This window comes from Myotis daubentonii, chromosome 7 (genome assembly GCF_963259705.1).
Source record: "Myotis daubentonii chromosome 7, mMyoDau2.1, whole genome shotgun sequence".
NCBI lineage: Eukaryota > Metazoa > Chordata > Mammalia > Chiroptera > Vespertilionidae > Myotis > Myotis daubentonii.
The window spans coordinates 38,128,514-38,154,508 of record NC_081846.1 but is presented as its reverse complement, the minus strand read 5'-3'; the positions used below and the strand labels follow the sequence as shown (position 1 = coordinate 38,154,508).

General features: G+C 37.6%; 1 protein-coding gene across 3 annotated transcripts in view; it reads right to left on the bottom strand.

The window, feature by feature from the left end:
- The window catches only part of PDE1A (phosphodiesterase 1A), a 259,091-nt gene extending 234,596 nt beyond the window's left edge, over positions 1-24,495 (bottom strand). For 2 of the 3 annotated variants that reach the window (XM_059703921.1, XM_059703924.1), the window contains exons 1-2: positions 24,391-24,495; positions 24,046-24,156 (exon numbers count right to left, since the gene is read on the bottom strand). In XM_059703921.1, coding sequence (XP_059559904.1) covers positions 24,046-24,146 — 101 coding nt within the window. In that variant the 5' untranslated portion in view covers positions 24,147-24,156; positions 24,391-24,495. Of the gene's footprint in view, positions 1-24,045; positions 24,223-24,390 lie in introns of those variants that run through there. The other variant, XM_059703923.1, reaches the window with a different exon arrangement.
- Positions 24,496-25,995: the final 1,500 nt, after the last annotated feature.

Genomic DNA, 25,995 nt, shown 5'->3' with positions numbered 1-25,995 from the left:
AAAGGGGTTAATGGGGGGAAAGAGGGACATCTGTAATATTTTCAACAATAAAGATAAATTTAAAAAAACAAAGAGCAGTCAGTATAGTGGTGAGTTCTTCTCCAGATGCATTCAGCTGCACGAGTGCACATATGAAATGGTCAGAGAGTGATTTAACAAGGAGTAGGATTTTTCTGAAAGTGTATACACGAAAAGGACAGGGAGTTAATGAGCATGCAAGCAGAGGACATAAAAATGGGCCACTGGGCCCTAGCTAGTTTGGCTCAGTGGATAGAGTATTGACCTCCAGACTGAAGGGTCCTGGTTTGATTCCGGTCAAGGGCGAGTACCTTGGTTGCAGGCTCGATCCCCAGTCCTGGTCAGGGCACCTAGGGGAGGCAACCAATCGATATGTCTCTCTCACATCAATGTTTCTCTGTCTCTCCCTCTCCCTGCCACTCTGTCTAAAAATCAATGGAAAAATATTCTCAGGTAAGGATTAACAACAACAACAAAATTTTTTAATGGACCATTGCATCTAAAGCCTGTTAGGGAATGTGAGCATTTGAGTGGAGCAAAGGGAATGAGAGAGACCGTGTAAAGGGCCTGTGAATTGGAGGTACCAGAAGATGGAGAAACTACTGGAGTTGAGGTGCTAGAAGAAGTGGGCTTAAAAATAAGAGGAGGCGATCGGAAAGTTGGTCACTTAAAATTTAAATTTTACCAGAATACTACTTCTAGAAATATGTTCTAAGAAAAAATATAAAATATGGAAAGATGTTTTTAGTGTTATCTATATAAAGCCCTAAATTATAAACAACACACTTGTCCAGCAGCAGAGAAAAAGCAAGGTAAACTTTATGTTACCATTTGAAACAACATATAAAGAAAATATATCAGCATTGAATAAAATGTAATAAAAACAAAGTCAGACACCAACTTGTATGCATACCATGATTATGTATGTGTAAATATATGTATGTGTTTACATATATAAATATTTAACATGCATTACAAATACATAAATATATGTACTAGTATATCTAATTATTTATGTAATTGTTCATGCCAATGTCTTGTTAGCTTTTAAGGGTCCTGAGGTTTACAACTACTCATCTTTCTATTCATCTAAAAAGCAAGCATCAAGCTGCACACATGATAAGAGTTCAGTACATTTTATTGAGTGAGTGAGTGACTTTGTGAATGACTGAATGGTTGGATGGTGGATAAATAAAGATCTGTGTATACTTTTTGACTATCAAACCTAAACCTTACATAAAATTTCTATTAAGATGTTATCAAGCTTTCTAGAATTCTGAGGTTAACAGTTTAATCTATTGATGTAAATGATTTAGTGGTTAAAAATCATCACATACATTAGAACTTTTGCCCATATGATCTTAAAATAGAGCATGGATCAAGAGGAAAACATTTACCTTGTGAATGAGATTCACTTAGGGGAGAATAAATGGTCCTATTGTGTGCTTTTGTGAACCACAAACTGTTGTTTATTGTTATATTTCAAAATAATGCTAAGTGAATTTTATTATTGAGCCAATAAAAAATGTTTTTAAATAAAGTGTGATTCTGAGAGAAAATCTGTGACAAGAGATATCCACATGCCAAAAAGGCATTAGTGCTGCCTTTGTTACTCAGATACTTAATTGTGTGGGGAATTACACAATTTCCAGGCTCAGAATGAGTGTCAGGCAGTGCAATGCACACATTCTATTGTGGTTGTGGCCCAGGTCCAGGGACCAGCAGGCCTTGCAACCACAATTCTTTAATGTGTAGAAGGTCTACTCTGTGATAACCTCATCCTTATCACAGCAGCTACAAGAGTATCAAACAGCAAAATACTACCACTTGGAACAAACGGAACAAAAACCTTAACAATTACCCAAAACATTCTCTGCCATATATAACAAAAATGTCCCATTAACTTACATAAACTTTTAGTCAGCAAGAGGATGTACCACAGTTTTCTAATCCATTCATCTACTGATGGGCACTTAGGCTGTTTCCAGATCTTAGCTATGGTGAATTGTGCTGCTATGAACATAGGGGTGCGTATATCCTTTCTGATTGGTGTTTCTGGTTTCTTGGGATATATTCCTAGAAGTGGGATCACAGGGTCAAATGGGAGTTCCATTTTTAGTTAGAGTTTTAATTCAGAAGGAGCAGTATAAAAATCCCAGAAAGAAGAAAATGGAAGGAAGTTATCAAATTATAAAATACAATAAAAACTTTCCCCAAACTGAAGGGTGTCCATTTCCAGATTTAAAAATCCAGCTGTTTAGCACAGAACTCACACCAATGTTATTATCATGAAATTTCAGAAGAAAGAGAAATAAAAAGAAACTCCTACTTTATGGGGATTGGGGAGAGCATCACAAAAAGGTCAGAGCTAAATGGCATCAAACTTCTGGTGGCAACACTAACAGCTAAAATTTAATGAGGCAATACTTTCAAAATTCTGAGAAAACACATTTTATTATTTCAAAGCCAATCAAGCTATACCAAAAGAGAATAAGTATATTTTCATGTATGAATATACTTTAAAAGAATGTATTTCCCAAGTGCCCTAGTTCAAGAGCTATTAGAGAAGTGCATCCCCTAAATGAAAGTAAGCCAAGAAGGAATGGGAAACAAGACACAACTCTTGAGGGTGCTGAAGGGATTTTCCAGAATGAAAGCAAAGAGCAGTTCCCAGGGATCCTTGTGTCTCAGGCTTGGAGAGACCTACAGGCTCAAAAAATCTCGTGGCATGCTTGGAAACATAGGAACTATATTAAAGGAGTTTTATGATTCTTTTTGTGAATTTGGAAAGAATTAGTGGTAGGTATGTAGTAATCAAGGCCAACAAACTAACAACTAAATGAGAATTTATTAATTCCAGGAAAAACAAGGGGGTTGTACTCCACAAGAAATATATTTAATTTATTGGCCCAGAAGTTTGGACAATTCAATCATAATACTATAAAAACTGAATATTGATTCACTGGCAATGTAATAGAACCACAGCGAGAAGATGAGGGGAGGGTAGGTCAAGAGGAGAGTGGTTAGAGTTTGGGCTAAGAGTGCTAAATATTTATCCACTGCTATACGCAGTCAGTAAATATGATTAAAATAGATAAATCAAGAAACAACTAAAATTATTACTTTAAAATATGGATGATTTACAGCAAGAAAGAATTCAAAGATTATTACCTTAATAAAAATGAGAATTTTTGAAAGTAAAAGTATAATATAATGTACAGGATTAGTACCAAGAAAACTGGCAGTTTCATACATTCAAATACAGCTTAAATGGCAGAATAAACAGGAGTAATGCAATCTCAGGTCATACGCAGGTCAACCCTAAAAGGGAGGGAAATCAGGAGAGAAGATCACTGGGAGCTCAGAAGGAAATTCAATTTACCAACTAAGAAATGCACAGCATTACGTATGGTAACATCCCACCAAGGACTCAAGAATTGCAAGTATTAATTTAGGATAAGCAAACCGGTACCAAACTTCCAGTAAGATCAGCCCTGCAATGTCAAATAGGAAGTTCAGAAGAATAATTTTTAAATATTCAGATAATTCATATATAATCATCCCCAAATTAGTTTATTGCACAAAAGCAGGAGATTCCATTTCCTAGAAAGAGCAGATATAAAATCTAACTATAAGTGACCACAAGTGACTGAAGTCATATAATTCTTTAATATTATGACCCGCTAAATTCCATATATCATGAAACCATGATAAAAATAAACAATGACTTTTACTTCTCAGCACAATATTATATACAGTTACTGAATGGCAGTTACAAATATACCAAAGTGCATAATTAAATATTATTTCATGTGAATGTGCAGTTATCTATGTGTGTACGACAGTTTTATTATAAAATTTCAACCAAGACAAGCTTCACTCCACCCTTGGTATTAAAAATCATCAAATAAAGGCACAGTTAATTTCCTGCTGAGCATGTACAAACTTACAAAATGGTTTGGCTCTGAAGAAAAAACCTAAAATCTGAATTATTTAGGTCAACTAACGCTACTATGAATGTGAACAGAGAAAGAACCCTTATGCAGTAAAACAATCTCCATGTCTGCGTGGTAAAATCCATGTTTTACAGCAGTCCACGACTGCATGCTTGGTCTGTTGCTACCGACACATACATTGCAATGTGCCATCAACACTACAAACAGTAAATCAGTCACCACAGATAGGTATAGGGCAAGCCCTACTATGTGTTCTCATAATACTGTGAAAGGTGCAAGTGTCAAGGGGATTTGAATTTCTTTAACCAGTCTAATTAATTTCTGGAGACAATTTTTATTGTTTAGGCAATATTTAAAACGCTGTTGTCAAGGAAAAGCATTCTAAAATTAGATCTGCCAGCTTTGTTTTCATTGCAGGAGTGGCCACACTCCTAACAGCCTCTTCTGTTTTGAAGAGAAAGCCTGGGAATGAAATTTAAAGCAGTTCACAGGGGGCTGCTACAAAGAGGAAAAATAAAACTACTTATGATATATTGATTTCACAAATCGGTTTTTTGTATAAGCTTGTCTACACACGCGTTTATTTTATAATTTTGTCTTTAAGAAGAACAAAAGGTCACTGATTCTAGCACCGCATTCCAGAAGTTGATTATCCCCTTCTCTACTGCCCACCTGTTGACATTCACTATTTCACTGTCCCCAGTTGCCCATCCTCCCCCCTTGTTCTCATCTCTTCCCTCACCTTAAACCTTAAGGAGGTCCTCAAGCCCATTTACCCCTTCTTCATCCTTCTCACTTACATTTTCTGGCAAAATATTAACCCTGTCAACCCAGTTCTGCATCTGTTCTCAGCCTGCATGGAAGCAGCTGAACTGAAATCAGCAGGAAATGAGCACTCAGGGATGCAGAGGATGCAGGCTGATCTCACTTTAAATGTGTGATTGCAAGTGGGTGCTGGGCACTGCCCACCCATGACACCGCATTCCTTAGGTGACTGCTGCTTCACACCTCCTCAAATCTCCACTCCCTCTCCCCTCCTCACTCTCCACAAGTAGCCTCTAATTTCATTTCACTGAGGAAATAAAAGTAACCAGAAGGGACCATCATCAACTTTTCACCTACCTACTTGCAAATGTTCCCAAATATTCTGCTTCCCGCCTGTTACCATAGATGAGCTGCCCCTATTCCTAGCTCCATTCTCTACATTTAAGCAGTCCTTACCTTTCACCTACTCAAGAGGCTAGAGATTCTCAGATTCTTTCCCCTTTCTCTCTCTCTCTCTCTCTCTTTCTCTCTCTCTCTCTCTCTCTCTCTCTCTCTCTCTCTCTCTCTCTCTCTCTCTCTCTCTTCATCATATTTCGGACCAAGGGTTTCAGATAAAGGACTGTATACCCAATTGTTCAGGATAATGCATACACATACACGTGAAATAAAACAGTGCATTCTGGCCCTGACCAGTTTGGCTCAGTGGCTAGAGCGTCAGCCTGTGGACTGAAGAGTCCCAGGTTTGATTCCTGTCAAGGGCATGTACCTTGGTTGCAGGCACATCCCCAGTAGGAGGTGTGCAGGAGGCAGCTGATCGATGTTTCTCTCTCATCGATGCTTCTAACTCTCTATTCCTCTCCCTTCCTCTCTGTAAAAAATCAATAAAATATATATATTTTTAAAAAACAATGCACTCTGACTCATGCTTTTCAATTTTTATGCTCCCAAATCCAATTTACCTGTGAGTTCTAATTTTAAATATGTCCTATATCTGAATACTTATCTTCATAAGCACCAGTGTTGCCAAATCAAATCTTCCCCCGGACACTGCCACAGCCTCCCTGCACATCCTCCTACTTCCAATTTTGTTTTTCTTGCTCCCCCCTCCTCCATATTAGCCTCTGCAAAATGGCCAGAGAAGTCTTCTTTTTTATTTTTTGTTTAAGATCTACAACATGTTGATTTGCTGTTTATAAATTACTAAGTGATGACCACCATAGTATTGCTTCCACCCCCATCCTGTCCCATAGTTATCGTTTCTTTTCTGTGGTGAGAACATTTAATATCTATTCTCTTAGCAATATTCTAGTACATGAAACAGTATTCTAAATTATAATCACCATGCCTACATGAGATTCCCAAATTTGTTAATCTCATCATTGGAAGTTTGTATCCTTTAACCAACATCTTCCATTTCCCCAACCTTGCAACCCCTGATAACCACCATTCTGGTCTCTATTCAGATGTCTTCTTAAAATATAAGTCAAATCCTCCACTTTGCTGCTTCAAAGTTCCACAGGCTCCCCACCAGGCTGAGGATAAAATGCTAATGTTTTATCATGGCCTGTTGGGTCTTAGATGATCTGACTTCTCTACACACTCAGTCCTTCCACCTTTCCCTCACCCACTGTGCTCCAGTCTCCTGGTCTTGTTTTTCCTCAAACCTGCCACAGTTACCCTGCCTCAGGGGTGTGCCCTTGCTTCCCGCAGTCTGTGATGCCCTTATTTCAGGCCTTGGTGTAAGGCATTCCTCACTTCATTAAGGTCCCTCTGTACAAGCCATTGTCACAGAAAGCCTTTTCCTGACAACTTCTAAAATAGCTACTTTTGAACATCCCAGGCACTTTGTCACCTTACCCTGTTTGCTTATTATTAAAATTACTTTGCATATTTATTTATTTTTTTGCTTATCATTCATCCTCACCATCAAAATGTAACTATGAAAGTAGGGATTGTGACAGCACTGTTATTATTGTACTAGAGGCCCGGTGCACGAAATTTGAGCACTTGAAGGGGGTCGCTCAACCCAGCCTGTGCCCTCTCACAATCTAGGAGCCCTTGGGGGATGTCTAACTGATGGCTTAGGCCCGCTCCCCAAGGTCCTTAGCGCTGCCACAGAGGCAGGAGAGGATCCCACTGCACGCTCCAGCCATGAGCCTGGCTTCTGACTGAGCGGCGCTCCCCCTGTGGGAACGCACTGACTACCAGGGGGCAGCTCCTGCATTGAGTGCCTGCCCCCTGGTGGTGAGTGCCTGTCATAGCAGCCTGTCATTCTGTTGTTCAGTTGATTTGCATATTAGCCTTTAATTATATAGGATCCCTGGTGCCTAGAACAATGCTAGAGCATTCTCTGTGCCCAGAAATGAATAGTCATTGAATGAACAAATAAATGAAATTGTATTAATTAGTCAACTGAATTGCTTAATTAACTAATATTAGTGTTACTGTCCGAAGTAACTGAATATTTTTTTAAGTGTCAGTATGGTTTTAATGAACTTAAACTTACTTTATTTCTGAATGACTTTCAATGTTAAGATAGTTATAATCAATGACTAAGATTACCATAGTTTGATCCACATTGTATAAATTGGTATTTGCTTTTATACCTATAAGACAAATACTTAACAAAAGAAAATCTGAATTTATCAAGGAGAGTACTTTTAATTCCCTATTTCTGAGCTTAAATACTTTCTTTGACTGGGGACTTTAAGATTACTTGGCAACATGTTTCTAATTCCAAAGGGATTTAAAGTGATTCGATCTTATTTCTTGTAGATCAAGCAACTTTTCTAACGACAGAAAGTGAACCTTATCTAACTTAGTATAGATTTAGAAATCAAAGAAATATGATACTGAAAATAAACTAATTTTTAACACTGTTTTTAACAACTTTTTATTTAGAAAACTAAAACAATTTGTAGAAAAGAATCAAGAAAATAGTTACAATGACTTATGTAAAATAAGAGAGAAAGTATATATAATAGGTTTTTGGTACTATGCCAGGAATATTTTAATCCTTTGAACTGGATTTTAATATTTTGATTGTGAATTTCATTTTGGAACATTCCCTGTCATTAAGCACATGATCTCCGCTTAATCTAACTCCATTATGGATAGATTGGTTATTTCTTAGGCAAGCATCTTTTTTATACACATTTTGCAAATATTCCTCCCAAATTGAAATATGATTCACCTGACAGGATGAATTCAGAGAACAAAAATATTAAATGACAGTTTGAAAATGATGACTTTAGTTCAAGGCTCGTCACACACTTTGGACTTAAATGTCAGGTAAAAATAAAACTCAAAAATTTAAAATTGCTGACTCATATTGTGAAATTTCAAGACTACCTTGCTTTGTAAGTTTATCTTTGAGGATCTGTGCAAAGAGAGAATGAGTCTTTAACTCAGTAGTGGAAAAACTATAGTCTGGAAGCTAATATATTTAGTCTGATTGCCCCTAATTTTGGTCAGCTTATCTCCTTCTGTCTGACTCTGTACCGTTTGGAAACGTCTGCAGGCAATTAACTCTCACAGGACACACGGCAGTCTTCCCTAACCGAGAACTCCCTGGGACACAAGGCCACGTGAGGCCAGAATATTTACTAATCACTGAAAGTTATTCTCAACATAACCCTCACTATTCAACTACATAATGAAACGGAACTTGGAGTTGTCCTAGAAAATGGTATAGAACTTAGGAAATTAGAATCTTGGAGTAGGCAGCTCAGTCTCTCAGTCAGTGTTAGAATATCCTCTGCCTGTTCCCCCTCATGTAGTTACTTAGTGCCAACTTTTTTCTCAGTCTCATATTTGGTAAAGGAAAGAGCAAAACAAACACACTGTCTTACACATAGTTGTGCCACGAAAGTAATTTACAACAGCAGCTACCATTTGTAGATGCTTATTTTATGCCAGACACGGCACCTGAGTACTTCAATTGCATCTTTTTTCACTGGTGGAAGATATTTGTTTAATCTTTATTGTTGAGAGTATTACAGACGCCCTCTCCCTTTTTTTCTACTTTCTCTCCACCACCCGGTTCCTGCCTTGCCCCAGGTCTTCACCACCCTATTGTCTGTGTTGATAGGCATGCATATATCTCTATATATAAAAGGCTAATATGCAGTGTCCCCTCGGGAGTTCGACTGGAAAACCGGGAGTTGGATCACTTGCTATGATGTGTGCTGACCACCAGGGGGTGGCATGGAACAAAGGGAGGCCCCAGCCAGCAGCCAGGGAAGGAAGGCCCTTGCCAGCAGCCGGAAGGCCCCGATTGGCCCTGATCACTGACCAGGCTTAAGGACCCTACCTGTGCATGATTTCATGCACCGGGCCTCTAGTATGCTTATAAATTCTTTGGTTAATCTCTTCCCACACCTCCTTCCCCCTTCTTCTGAGAATCATCAGAGGACATACAGATGGCCAAGAGAAATATGAAAAATGCTCAACATCACTAATCAAAGAGATGCAAATTAAAATGACAAAGAAGTACCACCTCACACCTATCAGAATGGCTACCATTAATAAATCAACAAATAAGTTCTGGCAAGGATGTGGAGAAAACAAAACCATGGTATAACTACTGTTTGGAATAGAGACTGGTGTAGCCACTATGGAAAACAGTGTTGAGTTTCCTCAAAAAATTAAAAATAGAACTGCTATTTGACCCAGTGATCCCATTTCTATGAATATATTCTAAGAATCCTGAAACACCAATCAGAAAGAATATATGCCCCCCTACCTACAATCATAGCAGTGTTTTTTTTTTGTTTGGGGGGTGGTGGATGTGTTTTATTTTTTATTTTTGTCTGTGAGAGTCACATCCCCAATAATCTCTACTGGTCAAGTTTGAATAACTCATTCACTTCCTTTCTTAAATATCCTCTATAAACTTACTTGACCTTCCAGCCTGAATTAATGTTACTGTTGAACAATTATAGCATTACTGGCTATACCATTCAAATGTAAAGTTATTACATGTTGTCTGATTACTGGTTTTTGTTATATTGAAATATTTTTAAGTTCTTACTTCATGCAATGTGCTATGCTAGCCACTGAGGACACAATAATAAGGAAGTGAATTCCAACTCTTCCTTCCCATTACCTCAAAAGTTGAAAGAAGGACTACCTAGAGGGCAGAACAATTAACTGGACAATAACAATAATACAGGAAGTGTATTTAGAGTACCTAGAAAAGTCACCTAATCTAGGCTCAGATGATTATGAATCCTTCTGACTCTAATGATATTCTGATTAGGCTCCAACTTTCCCACCTGGTCTTTTAGAAATGCAACCTTTACATGGTTAAAGTCTCCCCAAGATACTCCTCTTTGCCAGCCTACACTTCCTTTTTCACTCAATTTAATTTCAAAATCTGTTCTCCACAAATCCCTTTTCCTGTCTTGTGAGAGAAGATTTTGCCAGACCTTTTTCCCTTCACCAATAAGAATTCCAGTTTACAAAAGTTAAAGACTTGTGGTTTACAGAATTTAAAGCTATTACTCTACATTTAAAACCAGAGGAGTCAACTAAGATTTTATTTTAATTCACAGAAAAATTAGTAGATATTAGTTATAACAAAACTAATGGCATTAGCCAGTTTTGAATTGACAACTATTTTATATAAACCATAAATTATGAATACACAGCAATATATATCTCCAAAAGTACATGTAAAGTATATTTATTTTATATAATCAAACTAATTGTTTAAGGAACAAAGAAGGAAAAAAAAGAATTTGATCAGATTGCTTTCTTATCTACTCTATATGGTAAGAAAAAAATAAGTGATGAAAGAAAATAAAAGCTGAATAAGAATGAAAAAGAAGGAAGTTTGTACAGAATTAAAAATTAAGTTAATAAAAATTATAACGTTACATCTTCTTATGATGTTTGGTTATACATTATCAGCTCTAAAAAATAAAACTAACCAAATAGCAACCATTTAACATATGTGACCTTCTAAGATGAACAAAACCTAACCAGTGTGGCTGATACACACCCAAAATCAGTTCTTGGCCCCTACATTATTCATATGCCGCTTCTCTGGTTTCCACGATTTATTCTTCCTACTGCTTTGATTCCTTCTCTCTCCTTTTTTCCTATCATTTACTTCTTTAACCCAATCAAAATATAGCAAATGTTTCAGAGTTTATGAGATCAGTTTTCTTATCCTCTCCTACATCTGAAAATACAATCTTATACTAAAGTGATTCAGATAATAGAAGAAATATGTAGGTGGGTGGAAACTAGATGCAAAAATCACTTTCTTCAGCCGAGACCGGTTTGGCTCAGTGGATAGAGCGTCGGCCTGCGGACTGAAGGGTCCCGGGTTCGATTCTGGTCGGGGGCGTGTGCCTGGGTTGTGGGCATATCCCCAGTGGGAGATGCGCGGGAGGCAGCTGATCGATGTTTCTCTCTCATCGATGTTTCTGACTCTCTGTCTCTCTCCCTTCCTCTCTGTAAAAAATCAATAAAATATATTAAAAAAAAAAATCACTTTCTTCTTTTTCTTTGTGGTTTTCAAGAAGAGGCCTAAATGAGTGGGAACTGGGCCTTCCCATGCCCTGCATGACCTGTTGTCAGGGTAACAGGACGTGTAGGCAGCCCTGGCCTTTCCAAGGTCTGTTGCCAGGGCAACAGGCTATGAACCACCTCTTCTTATGCAACTATGCAGTTTCTTTACCTTATTCTATGTTTCTCTTCTATTTGGTAGGAAATAGAACAATACAACTTTAATATACAGGCCACTGAGAGGTCATTTATTGGAAGAAGTATTATTGCAAATGGAAATAATATGGAGAAGAATTTTATTGGACTGACTTTCTGAAAATAAGAACCTTAATTTTTATCTCTTAATTATATACTAAATTTTGATTGGGTCAAAGAAATAAATGATGGAAAATGATGAGAGAAAAAGAAGCAGAATGGTAGTAGGAAAAAACTTTAGAAGCCAGAGAAGAATTATATGAAAAATAAAGACTAAGAGCATGAATTGGGGAGTATATCAGTTGGCTTTTTTGTACAACAAACCATCTCACAATTTAGTAGCCAAAAACAATGAATGTTTATTATTTCCTCATGAGTTTGAAGATGTTCAATATTCCAGGATGACCTCACTGACATGTCTGGTTGTTATGATCTGGGTGGTCTAGTGGAGCCCCAGCTGCAATGGTAAACCATTACATCTGCTCCACATGCTCATTCTCCAGTTGGCTTGACTAGGCTGCTTTCCAAGCTGGTATGAGAGTTCCAAAGAGCAGCAAGAGAAAGTAAACTCCAATGCATACACCGTTCCAAGTCTTTGCTTGCATCACATTTGCTAAGATCCCATTGGCCAAAGCAAGTTGCATGGCCAGGCTCATTGTCTGTGCGCAGGAGGGATAATCCAATAATGGATGCAGGAAGTCATGAACAAATTGAGATACACTGCAACAGTAAATGATAGCATGGAAAATTTCCTGGAAAACAGACTGTTCTTTGGAAAGCATGAAATATTAAAACAGACAGAGATTTGCTGGGGGATGAAATATCAAAAAGGTCACACATATAAAAACACTTTTTCATATTGGAACCAATCTTGGAGACTTTAAGAGTTCTAAAAGGTAGAAATAAGCTCTTTAACCCATCTTATAGTCATCTCAAATGTTCACGAAAAAAGGAAGAGGAAAAATACTGTGTGCCTTTAAGTAGTTTGTGTTCTCTGTGGGAAATAAAGTCCAATTAAATACATTTAGATTATTTTTAATATAAAAAAAGGAGAAAAGACTCTGCTCACTTTACTTCAGAAAAGAACCTTACTGTATTATTAAGATTCTTTATAACAAGAAGAGAAGAGGCAGCATAGCAAGAATAAAATACCTAGTTGGGTGTTTCTTTTTTTTTTTTTTTTACTCTCACCCAAGAATATGTTTTTCATTGATTAGAGAGAGAGAGAGAGAGAGAGAGAGAGAGAGAGAGAGAGAGAGAAACATCAATCAGTTGCCTCCTCTACATGCCCCAACTAGGAATCGAACTTACAACTGGATGATGCTCTAACCAACTGAACCACACCAGCCAGTTTCTAATACCTGTATTTTTTCTATTAGAATTCCTGTCTTTATTCTTATTAGTAAATAAAAATCTTCAAGGAGAGACACCCAGTGTGTTCTGTTGTTTGGGATACCAAAGGCCAAAACAATTCGAATAATTTTGTAAGGGTCCAAGCTCTGAAACAACATGAGGGTTTAGGAAAAGTCTAATTGGCTTGCAAATACCAGCTTAATAATTACTTAAATAAATTAATTAAATGCATAGTGGTAGTCCATGTCTAGAGGAGGAGAGAAATAAAACTGGAGAGTTTCTGACATCTAAAGCACACGCCAAGTGATAACTCCCCTTGGTATTCAGCTCTGAGGATGCAGAACTAGGCAAGCAGATGGCAGGATTTGGAATAATCAACAGAAGGAAACAGTTTTTAACTCCTGAAAGGTCAGGCTTTTTAGTGAGTCTTGACTGGTAAATGGAATTATCTGTCAGTGTTAAATGGAGTAGGTATAGGCCCAAGAATATGGCCCTCCCCTTACTGATTGTGAAACATTGGTCAGTCATTAAATGTCTCTGAGGCTCAGTTTTCTCATCAGAAAAGAAAAATGGGGTTAATTGTGATGAACCATACAAATCAAAAGAAATCTTTTAGAAATTATAAAGCACAAAAAAATTGCTATAAAGTATGATTACTACTATGATTCAATTATGAGGTAATTTAAAATATTTGAAGTTCATCAAAATCTGATTGATGCCCAACTTGTTTGGGTTTTTTCCTTATCGTGCTCCAAATGCAATTTATTTTAAACCAAGGCTTAGAAAGTCCAGTTTTAAGTGGATCAAAGTCAGCTGTTCTAATAAGTCCATTTTTATTTTCTTCTAAGTAATCAAGGACCTGTCTGGTGTACAAAGTTCCAAGAATCCTTTGATTCTCCACACTTATTCAGTGTTCAAGGTTGACCTCTGTTTTCTTGCCCTGTCGACTTCATACTCTAATCAGACATTAGAGATTTTATAACATTTTTGTGACTCATAAAATTATTGGAATAGTTATAAATATAAAAATTTTGCAGAAATTATCTGCAGTGATCCTTTTCTGAGCCTAATTTAATAAAAATCTGTGTGTTTAAGTATTTTATAAAATATAATCTCTTTAAACAACTTCAAGAAAGTAATAGTTTAACGAAGAAATCAAAGTGATTATAATGTTTTATTTATATGCCTCTGTTGACCTATTATCATTTTCATGCATTTTCTTAACAATAAACAGTTATTTGTGCCAGATACTTACTCAGACCTGATATTTGGAACATGATGATTCTCATGAGCCTTTAACACTGTCATCTGTTTAATTATGTTAGTGAAGAATTCCTTTCATATCTAAAATGTTTATAGCACAGTCCTTTTGCATGGGACTCAGACTTGTTCAAATATATACATTTGATTAGATTATTAAAATGCTAGAATAAAGGACACAACCTAATAACATAACGGTAATTTCATATTTTCTAAAAGGAATGGGCAAAGGGAAAATTATGGGACTATATTAATTACTTGGAAGTAAACTCTCTTGTCAACCAGACACAGACTGTAATAAGGAAAGACCTAAAGAGTGATTTTTCAAGCCAGAATGATTGAGAAAATAAGACTAGCCCTAGGTCACACATGGTTATAGAGACCTAAATTTCATTCCAAGGCCACTCACTACAAGATGCTGAACTAAAGATGCTGAATCCATCCAGGCAATGTTTCTATCAGTGGATTGCTCAAGACCACCCCATTTCTTTCCTCAGCTCTCTCTCCTACACGACTCCCTCCCATGGGGATGTAAATCCTCTGTTCTGGTCTAGAGGAACCTGGGGATTGGTGAGACCACTTCCACTGAGCTAAGAGAAACTCTTCTCACCTTGACAACCCTGTTCTTTCCACTGATTCTGACAAGAAAATTACCTGAAAAAAAAACACAGAATACTGTTTTTACATATAATAATATTAAAAATGATAACAGCTAGAATGTCCTGAATTCGGGGCACTGTTGTAATAAGTTTGCAAACATTAATTTATTTAATCTTCTCAACACCTATGAGATAGTTAATGATGTCATTCCCATTTTGCAGATAAGAAAACTAAGGCATTAATCAACTTGGAGAAGATCATATAGCTGTTAAACGGCAGAACTGAAATACACAAGAATGAATAAGATTACAGGGATATTAATAATTAAAATGTTTGGAGAGCTTACTGTGTGCCATGCTATATTTCTTATATACATTATTTTATTTCATTTTCATGATCTTGCTTGGGCAATGTCTAGGTTCCCAAACCCTAATGCTTCATTCTAAATGGAAGGACTTTACATTGGAAAAGTTTCCTTGCCACTTTTCACATTCTTTCACAAAGGAGAAGGAGAAACATTTGGTTGGTGAATTATGGAAAAGGAATCAAACCTGCTGGTGAAATTTGTCTTTTTCAGGGGGTAGGGAAGGGATTTTCTGCTTATAGAAAGCATAGTTTCATCTCTTAGAGGCCATGAGGTAAGTTTAGGAGGGCAGTTTTGTCCTCTGCCAGGAAGGTTTGCAGCTTTGGAGGGTAAGTTGAATTCAGAGGTGTCTGGAATATTGAGTGGTATACCAAAACCTGATTGTCCAATACAAGTTCAGTCTTCAATAAAGTTGACATTTTGGTCTCTATCAAGTGGACTCCTAAATCTAGCCCCTCACTTAATCCTGAACTAGTGGTGTCTTAGGAACTCACCCCAAGTTCCTAAGAGGTAGGTATCAATTTTTGTCTATGTATCAGCTGAAAAGACATTTTCTAAGATAAATCATTCCTGACTATCTAAAATACCTTCCCCCAAGTAACTCCTGATCACATCATCTGGTGCATTTTATTCAGGTCACTTCTCACACCATGTGAACTTATTTATAATTTACTTTTTTGTTGTGCATTTTCTCTACTAGAATGTAAGCTCCTGTGCATAAAATAGTGCTTGACATAGTTTACAATTAGTGGGTATTTGTTGAATAAGTGAATAAATGATAAATGAAATAACTGGATTGTACAAATAAGGAAAGTGAAGTTTAGAAAAGTCAATAGATTTTCATTATCATTCAGCTAAAAGACAGATGGTATCAGAAAATACCTGATTATAAAGTTCAATTTCTTAATCTCTAAGGTTTTTTTACCTCAACAATGTCTATTCTATAAACCACATCATAATGTTATGTAAGGACTAAGGTTTATATTAAGACTAAGGCTCAGTGCATGGATTCGTGCACTGGTAGGGGTCGTGGGGGTCAGGCCGAAACCAGCAGTCCAACACCGCCTGTGGCTCCTGCCTGCTGCTCCCACTCATCTCGGCCCTGCTGAGCCTGCTGTGGGCTCGCACCCAGTCAGTCCTGATTGGGACAGGCTTGCGCCACCATAGTGCTGCTCTCCAGTCGTGGCACCTGTCGGTCAGCTGAGCGGTGCTCCCCTTGTGGGAGTGCACTGACCACCAGGGGGCAGCTCCTGCGTTAAGCATCTGCCCCCTGGTGGTCAGTGTGCGTCATAGTGACCAGTCATTCGGTCGCTTAGGCTTTTATATATATATATATGGAGAGAGAGAGAGAGAGAGAGAGAGAGAGAGAGAGAGAGAGAAGATTATATATACCAGATTAGATTTTATGAGGTGGTTTTCTTCAAATTTGTTTTATGACTAAATGACAATTTTTTAAAACTAATTTGCCTGATTGATCCATCAAAGTCCATCACATACTCAACAGAAATTGAGATTTATCAACATTTCCAAGAAAGATAGCATAATATTATTCTTTGATATTTGAAATAAATCTACCATATACTCAAAATCAGAGCTTGGTAAGAAAATTTGTAGGGTTAGATGGAAGACAGTGAGTTATTTGATGGCTAAGAATAAAGACTGACTACTCTAATTTGCCATAGAGTGACTTAGACTGGTCCCATCTCTAGGCATTGTGTCTGTGTGAGAATGAGAATGTGTGTGTGTGTGTGTGTGTGAGAGAGAGAGAGAGAGAGAGAGAGAGAGAGAGAGAGAGAGAGAATTGGCAGAGAATAGGAATATAGGATATAGCAGTGGTCCTATTGATCAAGCACTTTGTTATTCTGTTATTCTTCTTCTAGAGGCCCAGTGCACAAAATTCATGCACAGGGGTGGGTCCCTTAGCCCGGCCTGCACCCTCTCACAATCCGGGACCCCTCGCGGGATGTCTGACTGCCAGTTTAGGCCCAATCTGGGACTGCTGGCTCCTAACCACTCACCTGCCTGTCTGCCTGATCGCCCCTAACCACTCAACTGCTTGCCCAATCGCCCCTAACTGCTCGCCTACCTGACTGATCACCCCTAACTGCCTCTGCCTCGGCCCCTGCCACTGCGGCTTCATCAGGAAGGACGTCCGGAATGATGTCCAGAAGGTCATTTGACTGTCCAGTCTAATTAGCATATTACGCTTTTATTATTATAGATTACAGGAGACATGTATTCGTTTACTATTGCTGCTGCAACAAATTTACCACAATCTTAGCAACTTAAAACAATAAAATGTATTATCTTCAATTCTGCAGGCCAAAAATTAGACAGAAGTTTCAATTGAGCTAAAAACAGATGTTGGCAGAGCTGCATTCTTTTTGGAGGCTCTAAAGAGAGAAACTTGGTTTCTTGTCTTTTCAAGCTTCTAGAGGTTGCCCACAATCCTTGCCTCACAGCTTATTTCTTCCACCTTCAGTGTTGGCAAAGACAACTCGAGTACTTCTCACATCACAGTACTGTCTTCTGCCTCCCTCTTCCACTTTTAATAACCCTTGTGATTACACTGGGCCCACCTGAGTAACCCAGGCTAATCTCCATATGTTAAGGTAATCTGATTACAGCCTTAACTCCATTTGCTACCTTAATTCCCCTTTGACAAGTAAGGTAACATCTTCACAGGTTCAGGGGATTAGGATATGAACATGTCTGAGGGGGGCAAATAGTCTGCCTACCGTGTACTAAGTTTTAAGAAGCATCAGTCTAGCTCATCGGTTCTCAACCTGTGGGTCGCAACCCCTTTGGGGGTCGCACGACCCTTTCACAGGGGTTGCCTAAGACCATCGGAAAACACATATATAATTACATATTGTTTTTGTGATTAATCACTATGCTTTAATCATGTTCAATTTGTAGCAATGAAAATACATCCTGTATATCAGATATTTACATTACAATTCATAACAGTAGCAAAATTACAGTTATGAAGTAGCAACGAAAATAATTTTATGGTTGGGGTCACCACAACATGAGGACCTGTATTAAAGGGTTGCGGCATTAGGAAGGTTGAGAACTACTGGTCTAGATCCTTTTCTAGTGACCTTTCTAGGTAAGCATTCTGAGAATGTCCTCTTTTTTGTTTTGGAAGCAGATGTGTCTCTAAAATCCAAGTTCCACCGGATACTATTTAATCAACTTAGAATACTTACCTCTTGAAATTGCTGAAAACGTAAATAAGAATACAAATATGCTACAGCTGGAAGGTTCTGACAGTAGATTGATTATAAGCAAACACTACTTCCTTCCAACGTCTCTCTCCCTATTCTAGCTGTGAATCTATCTTCACTCCTCCAACCTAGCTTTAGGCCCTATTTTGGCAGCCTCACTGATCTTCTAAATTTGTAGTTAGAGCCATTATAAGATTAAGAATTTTATTCATTCATTGACTGGTTTCAAAGTATTTATTGCATTTTCTCCTATGTGCCAGGTACCTTACAAAGTGTTGGGGATCCAAAAGCAAACATAGCTCTTCCAGATAGCAGCCAGAGGTGACCTCTGAAAATGGTTTACTTTTTACCCAGTAAACCCCAAAAAGTCATGCAAACCAAGAGGTTCAAATCTCCCTGTTCACTTTAAGAGCAACTGGAAATTTCCCAGGCCATCACGGTATGCATATTTGAAACGGCACCAACATCGGAAGGATGTCACCTTACAGAAGCAGTGTGTGCCGTTCCGTCATCACAAGGGTAGAGTTGGTAGGTGTGCCCCGGACCAACATGGTGGCTGGACACAGGGTCGGTGGCCCAAAATCAGTGCTAAATGGTTGCTGCACGTACTGAAAAATGCAGAGAGTAATGCTGAACTTGAGGTTTTAGATATAGATTCTCTGGTCATTGAGCCCGTCCAGGTGAACAAAGCTCCCAAGATGTGCTGTAGAACTTACAGAGCTCATGGGCAGATTAGCCCATCCACAAGCTCTCCCTGCCACATTGAGATGATCCTCCTGCAAAGGAGCAGACTGTTCCTAAACCAGAAGAGGAGATTGCACAAAAGAAACTGAAGAAATAATAACTTAAAGCCTGGGAATAAATTCAACATAAAGTAAATAATAAAAGTGAAAACAAACAAACAAACAGACAAAAAAACCCATACCAATAACATGGCTTTTGCCCCCAGTAGCTCATGGTCCAGTAGGAAGGTGGATTTTTTATGCAGAGGGAAGTCCAGTTTCCTTTATGACTCAAATATAGGAAACTAAGAAGAGACCTTTAAGCATTTGGTCACAGGCTGCCTATTGGCAATTTTTCCTGACAAAGGAATGTCACAAGCTCTGGAGGACATCAATCACGTCTGCCCTCTGGATGCAGAAGCACCCTCAGGCATTGCAACAGGCAGAACCATTTCCACACATCTCTAAAAGGACCATGGGAGCAAGAGCAGCCCTGGATGAGCAGACAAGAGTTGTTCCCTCGGGATAAGCGAACAAAACGAGCAAAGGCAGACGCGTGGTAAGCAGCTTTCTTTTAGGCAACCCTGGTCAGGTTGGGAGGGGGCCACAGAGGGAGAGGCAAAAGTCAAGCCGGTTTGGGGAGAAGATGCTGAACTTGGAAGGAAGGACACTCAGAAGCTTTAAAGGGTTTGAAGCAGGAGAATAAAAGGATAAGATTTGCCTCTGATCAATAATGCCGCTCCATCCTAAAGTACAATTCCACTACAGTGCTATTAACTCCTATCATTTCACTTTTTGGGGGGAATACTACAGTGCTAATAACTCCTATCATTTCACTTTTGGGGGGGGAATACTACAGTGCTAATAACTCCTGTCATTTCACCTTTTTTGCCATTTTCATTCTAAATATGTATTTCTGCTACATCTTCTTGGTGATGACAGTTTGGGATTACTTCATCTGAAACCGTACCAAACACTGCCCTCTTTGATCACAACAGCTCATTGAAATAAGTTATGGGATTATTGTACAGCTCCTCCTTTCTCCTCCACTTTCTGCATATTAATATTTTATTCCCCCACTACTGAAGATCATGTTTACCACCAATCAAAGATGGGGGGGAGGGGAGCTTAACTTCCAGTCTTTCAACTGTTGCATTCACAACTCCAGATCTTACTATTTGAACATCTGTCTGGATTGGGAGAGATAGGAGGAATGTGTCTATACATGTAAAATTAATTATCATATATTAAGTTAGTTTCTAATTATGAAATTCCCATAGGTTCTAGTCCTACTTCTATAAAAGGAATTGTCAATAAGTGCTAATGTGAGTCTCATATTTTTGTCAATAGTTTATGGTTTTAAACAGTTCCAACTTTCCTCTTTTGTGTTGAACAACTAAGACAACATTCTGATTTACTTTTGGCTATAATGCCATGTGGCTTTCACTGGAATTTCTACTGGATCACACTTTTGTGGAAATGTTGTCGCCCCTGAGTTCTTAGAACAGTGGCACTGAATTCTTAGAACAATGGCACTGATTGGAAAGAGCAGCATCAATGTTTTAAATATGCTTGATTTTTTTAACCCATAGTTGTGGAACTATTTTACTTGTAACAAAGAAAAAAACAATAGTACCATGACACAAAAAAGGATTATCTCTAAAATTAATTTTGAAAACACTGCACATAGATGAAAACAAATGTGAAATTTTCAAATCAACTTCCCTCATGGAAATCAATAACTTAACAATCATTACAAAGACTAGTGTCAGAAAACTTTTCATAATGTGTAGGAAGCAGTACAGGTTCCAGAGTCACAGGAGTCTTCTGAAATTACATTAGGTGTTGAGATGGCTGAAGAAATAGGAAGTGTTGTGCAGGTCCTAAACAATTGGTAACTTATGAACAAATAGATGGTTCTTTTTAAATGTAGTTTATGAAGAACATGATGCCATAGTCATTTGTTTACATTTCTACCATCACAGATGGTGGGTCATGGTATAGAATCTCAACGGTCATACTGAGTAAGAAATTAGTAGTAGAAGGTGGATTGAAAGTCATGACAGTAAAAATAAAGTTAATAGAATAAACCATACAAGTCTATATACAGAAATAAGAAGAGAAAACTGTTTCTCCTTTCTTCCCACAGAGGAAGAAGAGATTCCTTAGCACAATACTGAATATGGTGTCCCAATTAAGTATTACATTCTTTCTTTCATGGAAGAATAGTAGAGAAAATTTGTAAAAAAAAAAAAAAAAAGTAGAGAAGAATTGATATTTGAACTTAGTTTACTAATGTTTTTTGCATGTATTATGAAATTTAAAGAGTCTTTCTATGGACTCAAAAAAGTGTTCTAAAATGTTATGCTGTATGATAATGCCTATAAAAATATTTTCTGTAATATCTACCTATAGTGACTTGTGTTTTCCATAGTTAAGGTATACTTGAATAAACCTTATGTTAACCTTTGTCTCTATTTTTATCTAACCTCAAAAATGCACATATTATAAATACACTTAAAAACAAAATATTCTGTTGAAATAAAGTAATGTATTTGTAAAGTTAGATACACTAAAAGATCATAAAAACACTTTTCAGACAAATAGTTAAAGGACTTTATCCAGTCTATTTTACCAAAGTAAAAAATTATTGCAAAATTATTTCATAGCTTTCATGAATAGCAAGATTTTAATTGCCAATACTTAAAAGTGGAATCCTAGCACTAGCAATTTTGATAAGCTAAAATTCTGTTTGAGTCAATATTACATGTTAAATAAGCAAGACAGTTTCAGCAATGGAACCGGGAGTCCCTCATATCACTGTTTCGAATGCAGACTACACAAAGAACCATAATTATACAATTTGGTTGTCATTAGTCATGCAGATTTTAGATTTAGAGCTACTTGTTTTGACAATTGTCATCCTAGAATACTAGAAATGTCTTAAGTCAAAGTACAAGTTAAAGTAATAGTATCAAAATGTAAATTCCTTCTTTCTTTCATGCAAAAATGATCAGTCATTTCAATCAGTTTAGTAATAATTTTTTTAAAACCTAATTATCAGCCCAGTTGGCATAGTTCAGTGGCTGAGCCTCAAGCTATGAACCAGGAGGTCACAGTTCAATTCCCGGTCAGGGCACATGCAGGCTCAATCCCCAGTGTAGGGGCTGCAGGAGGCAGCCAATACATGACTCTTTCTCATCATTGATGTTTCTATCTCTCTCTCCCTTTCTTTGCCTCTCTGAGATCAATAAAAATATATTTTTTAAAAACACCAAGTTTAAAAAATAAAATAAAATAAAATAAAATAAAAACCTAGTTATCAGTAATTTTCCCCTAAATGGTCAATTCAGTGGCTTTGTGTGAACACAACTCAAAATTTACTTAGTATATACATATATTAGTATATCCTACATCAGTGTTGAATATTAAGTCAAGAAGTTCTGCTGTTGACTATATCAACCTCTCCTGAAACAGAATGACAGCTTCATCTTTGAGGTCAATTGGTAAAGTGAAAGTCAGTTAACTTTGCACTAAAATGTTAGGTAAACACAAAGTCACTTTTCTAGTTTCTTAAAGATATATACATAAATCACTACCATAATTCTTCATACATTCAAGTTACTATAGAAAAAATGAAACAAATATAAACCAAATAAACACATCGTGTTCTGCTAAAAGGGAAGCAAATCTAAAATAGCTTGTGATATGGGATATAATTTGTCCTGTACGTATGTCCATCGACGCATTAGGTGAGGACACAAATCATCTGATGATTGCCAATGTTTAATTTTCATCTGTGTTAACTAATTAAGTTATTTGTTTTTGTGGGATTGTTTACCTAGAGAACAACCAAAAACTGTAATTTCTAAATCTTCAAAGGTTCTTGGAAACATATTTATCTAATTTATTCAAATGATGTAAAGATGGCTTCCTGGTTAAAAGTTAGTCTCTGTGAAATGTTGTTTGCTGTGCTGTTATACCAGTGCACTGTGATGCCATGTCTTACTGCAAGGGTGAGAAAATATGCAGGCAAGACTATTTAAATATATAAACATCATGAAGTACATTCAAATGGAGGAAAGCAGAAGGTATTTTACCTCTAAACAAAGTTTGATATAATTTTTCTATTAAGACATCAATATAGGGACACTTAGCTTACTGAGAAGTTGCATTTTATAAAATAGTATATAAACACAGCATTAGATATGAATCATAGAAAAATATTTCACATGGTATAGGATTCCTCCAGCTATTATAGAAAAACAAATATATCTGCAATTGAAATATGCAAGTATGCTAAGTAACTGCTTGTAAATATGCACATCCACATCTTTATCCAATTTTTAAATCTGATATTTGAATTATAATATAATTAAAATAAAGCATGTAAACATAGCGTGCTGGAACACTACACAGGAATTTTAGCATACACAGGGCAAAACACTTAAATGGCGTTTAAATAGCAAGGTGAATAGAATTTCAATTAAAGTTTGACTCAGCTACTTACATTTTATGTTTAGCATAAACACATCTCTTGACCCACCTCACTAAGGTCTATTTTATCTCATGAGCTATTCTGTACTCTCACAAAATGTGAAATGTTTAATTTAAAGCCAAACTTTCCAGTTTATTATCATATTAATCCTCTCCTTATTTTTTTTTCAAAAGGTAATCACAGAGAAGTAAGTACCAGTAGTAATCTCTCTATTTACCTGATAAACTTGTTATTTCTACAAGTGCCCTGGCAAGCAGTTTTCCGGATACTTTTCTGCATATCTAAACAACACATACAGAAGTATAAAAGAAGCCACAGAGTATAACAGTGAAGTGAATTATTTTTCTCAGGGAGTTGCCTTACTTTACATAAAACATACAGGTGCAAAAAATGTTTATCTTTCAGGCAGGTTGTTAACTGAGACTGGCACGTTTTTCTTTTTTAAGGGAAATCTCTCTAAAGGAAACACTAGTCCACAAAGTCAGACAGTACCAACAATGAGTCATGTTAATAGTCCAATTTTGGGGTGAGAAATAAAAACACAGAACCAAGCAAAGAGCTTACTCACATTCCTTTCAGGCGCTGCCACATTTTTTCGGTGTGTTCTCCTATGAGATATTTAAAAGTGGTGTTTTCCAGTTCTTCGATTTCTGTAGCAGTCGACCCCATGGTGATACTCCTAGGGCAATACAGTTAACAGTCAGTGTCAGCAGCTCAAACAAGCATTCCTCAGTCCACTACAAATCTCAGTTATACGGTTGCATCTCTCATCTATCAAAACATTGCTTACAAAGCTGAGGGCAGCCTCTGCCAGAATAGCTATTGACTTTGACAGGCATATCCACGGCTCACCACATCACCACCTCCCCCTCGCCCCCCAAAAGCAGACAGCAGTATCAACAGATCCTCTGACCTCACAGAAACAGTCCGCACATGGGAGCTGCTACTGTACTCCTGACCGACTGAGCTCTCCAGATCTCCCTAAAAGCAGCTCATTTGTTTCTGCTCCGTGCACTGAAACACATCAGAATTCCTACAGTTTACGAGATCTGTTGTGCACAAGAGAAACGTGAATGACTTTAGCGCACCAGATGAAGCTGAATGCCTCCCTACCAATGGAAGGAGCGCAGGATGGAATAAGAAAACAGATGGCAGGAATCAGTATCAGCAGCACCACCCCGAGAAGAAAGTGCCTGTTTTAAATGCCAAGGTTTTTGTCTCCTAATGGATCTGGAACCAACAGTTGAAAATGATTCATGCTCTCACAAGCATGCAACACACAGTAATGACAACAATGAGAAAATAGCACACAGAGCCATACAGAAGACAGACCACAGAGCTCCACAGGTTGTTATTGTTGCTGTAGTCATGCTTACTCACCTTCTCCTAGCAACTCCAGGCAGCAGGTAACTGCCAATTTAGTGGAAAACACAGCAGTTGCACACAGCCAGCTCCGTGAATCCTTTGGGGATTAAAAAAATAAAATGAAACTAGTGCATATGCTTGTATGTGCGTGTTGAAGAAAAGGGAATGTGAGTGTGTGTGCATGTGTGTGGGGGGGGGAGGGAGAAAGGGGGAGAGGGAGGGAGTGAGGAAGGGAGAGAGAGAGAGAGAGAGAGAAGAAATTGATTATATGCTGCTTGTGCATTTTAGAAGAAAAATGAGCTAAAATGGACATAAACAGAATCAGAACTGAGTTATCTACCAAGCTTCAAACACAAGGCGAGCTTTATAAGTATAAGCTCCATAACAGCCATGGCTATCTACAAACTGTTAGAAAAATATATTTAAAAGCAGTATTTCTTCTTGTTTGTTTGGAAACCCAGACGAAGTTTTCTTCCTTCCTGCAAGAAAACTTGTCTGTTACCTCGAGATTTAAGGTAGAGATACCCATAGATAGTAGATAGATAACAATATAGCTTACTGTGTTCTTACTATGTGTCAGACACTGTTCCTAGTACCTAACAGTATTACCTTCTTTAATTCTTACCTAAAGCCCGTGAAGTAGGCAATAGTCCCATTTAACAGTTGAGAAAACTGAGAAACAGAGACATTCCCCAGACTTAAAGCAGTTCTTGCAAATTAAGGAGCAGGATGGCCCTATTTTTTGCAGCCGAAACCTACTTAAGTAGCACCAACCTTGACTTCCAAAGCAGTGCTTTAAAATAAGCACTTTGATTTAAGTGACAAGCAGCATTCCAATATCAAGCTACTATGTCTGTTTAGTAATCAAAGTAACAACATGTATGTGAAAGGCATCTTTGCAAAATCGTATGGAAAGTGTCTTATGACAAATTAGAAGTGGTTAGCTTTTCCGTGCTACCGGCAAGGGTTCCACACCATGTTGTTCTGGGTTCCTGTTGCTACTTAAAGGGACGTTTCCACAAGGCCCAGAGCCCTTAAGGTCCTGCAAATCAAGGAGCAGGATGGCCCTGTCTTTTGCAGCAGAAACCTACTTAAGTAGCACCAACCTTGACTTCCAAATGGAGCAGTCATCTGCAAAAGGAAAAGTGATGTC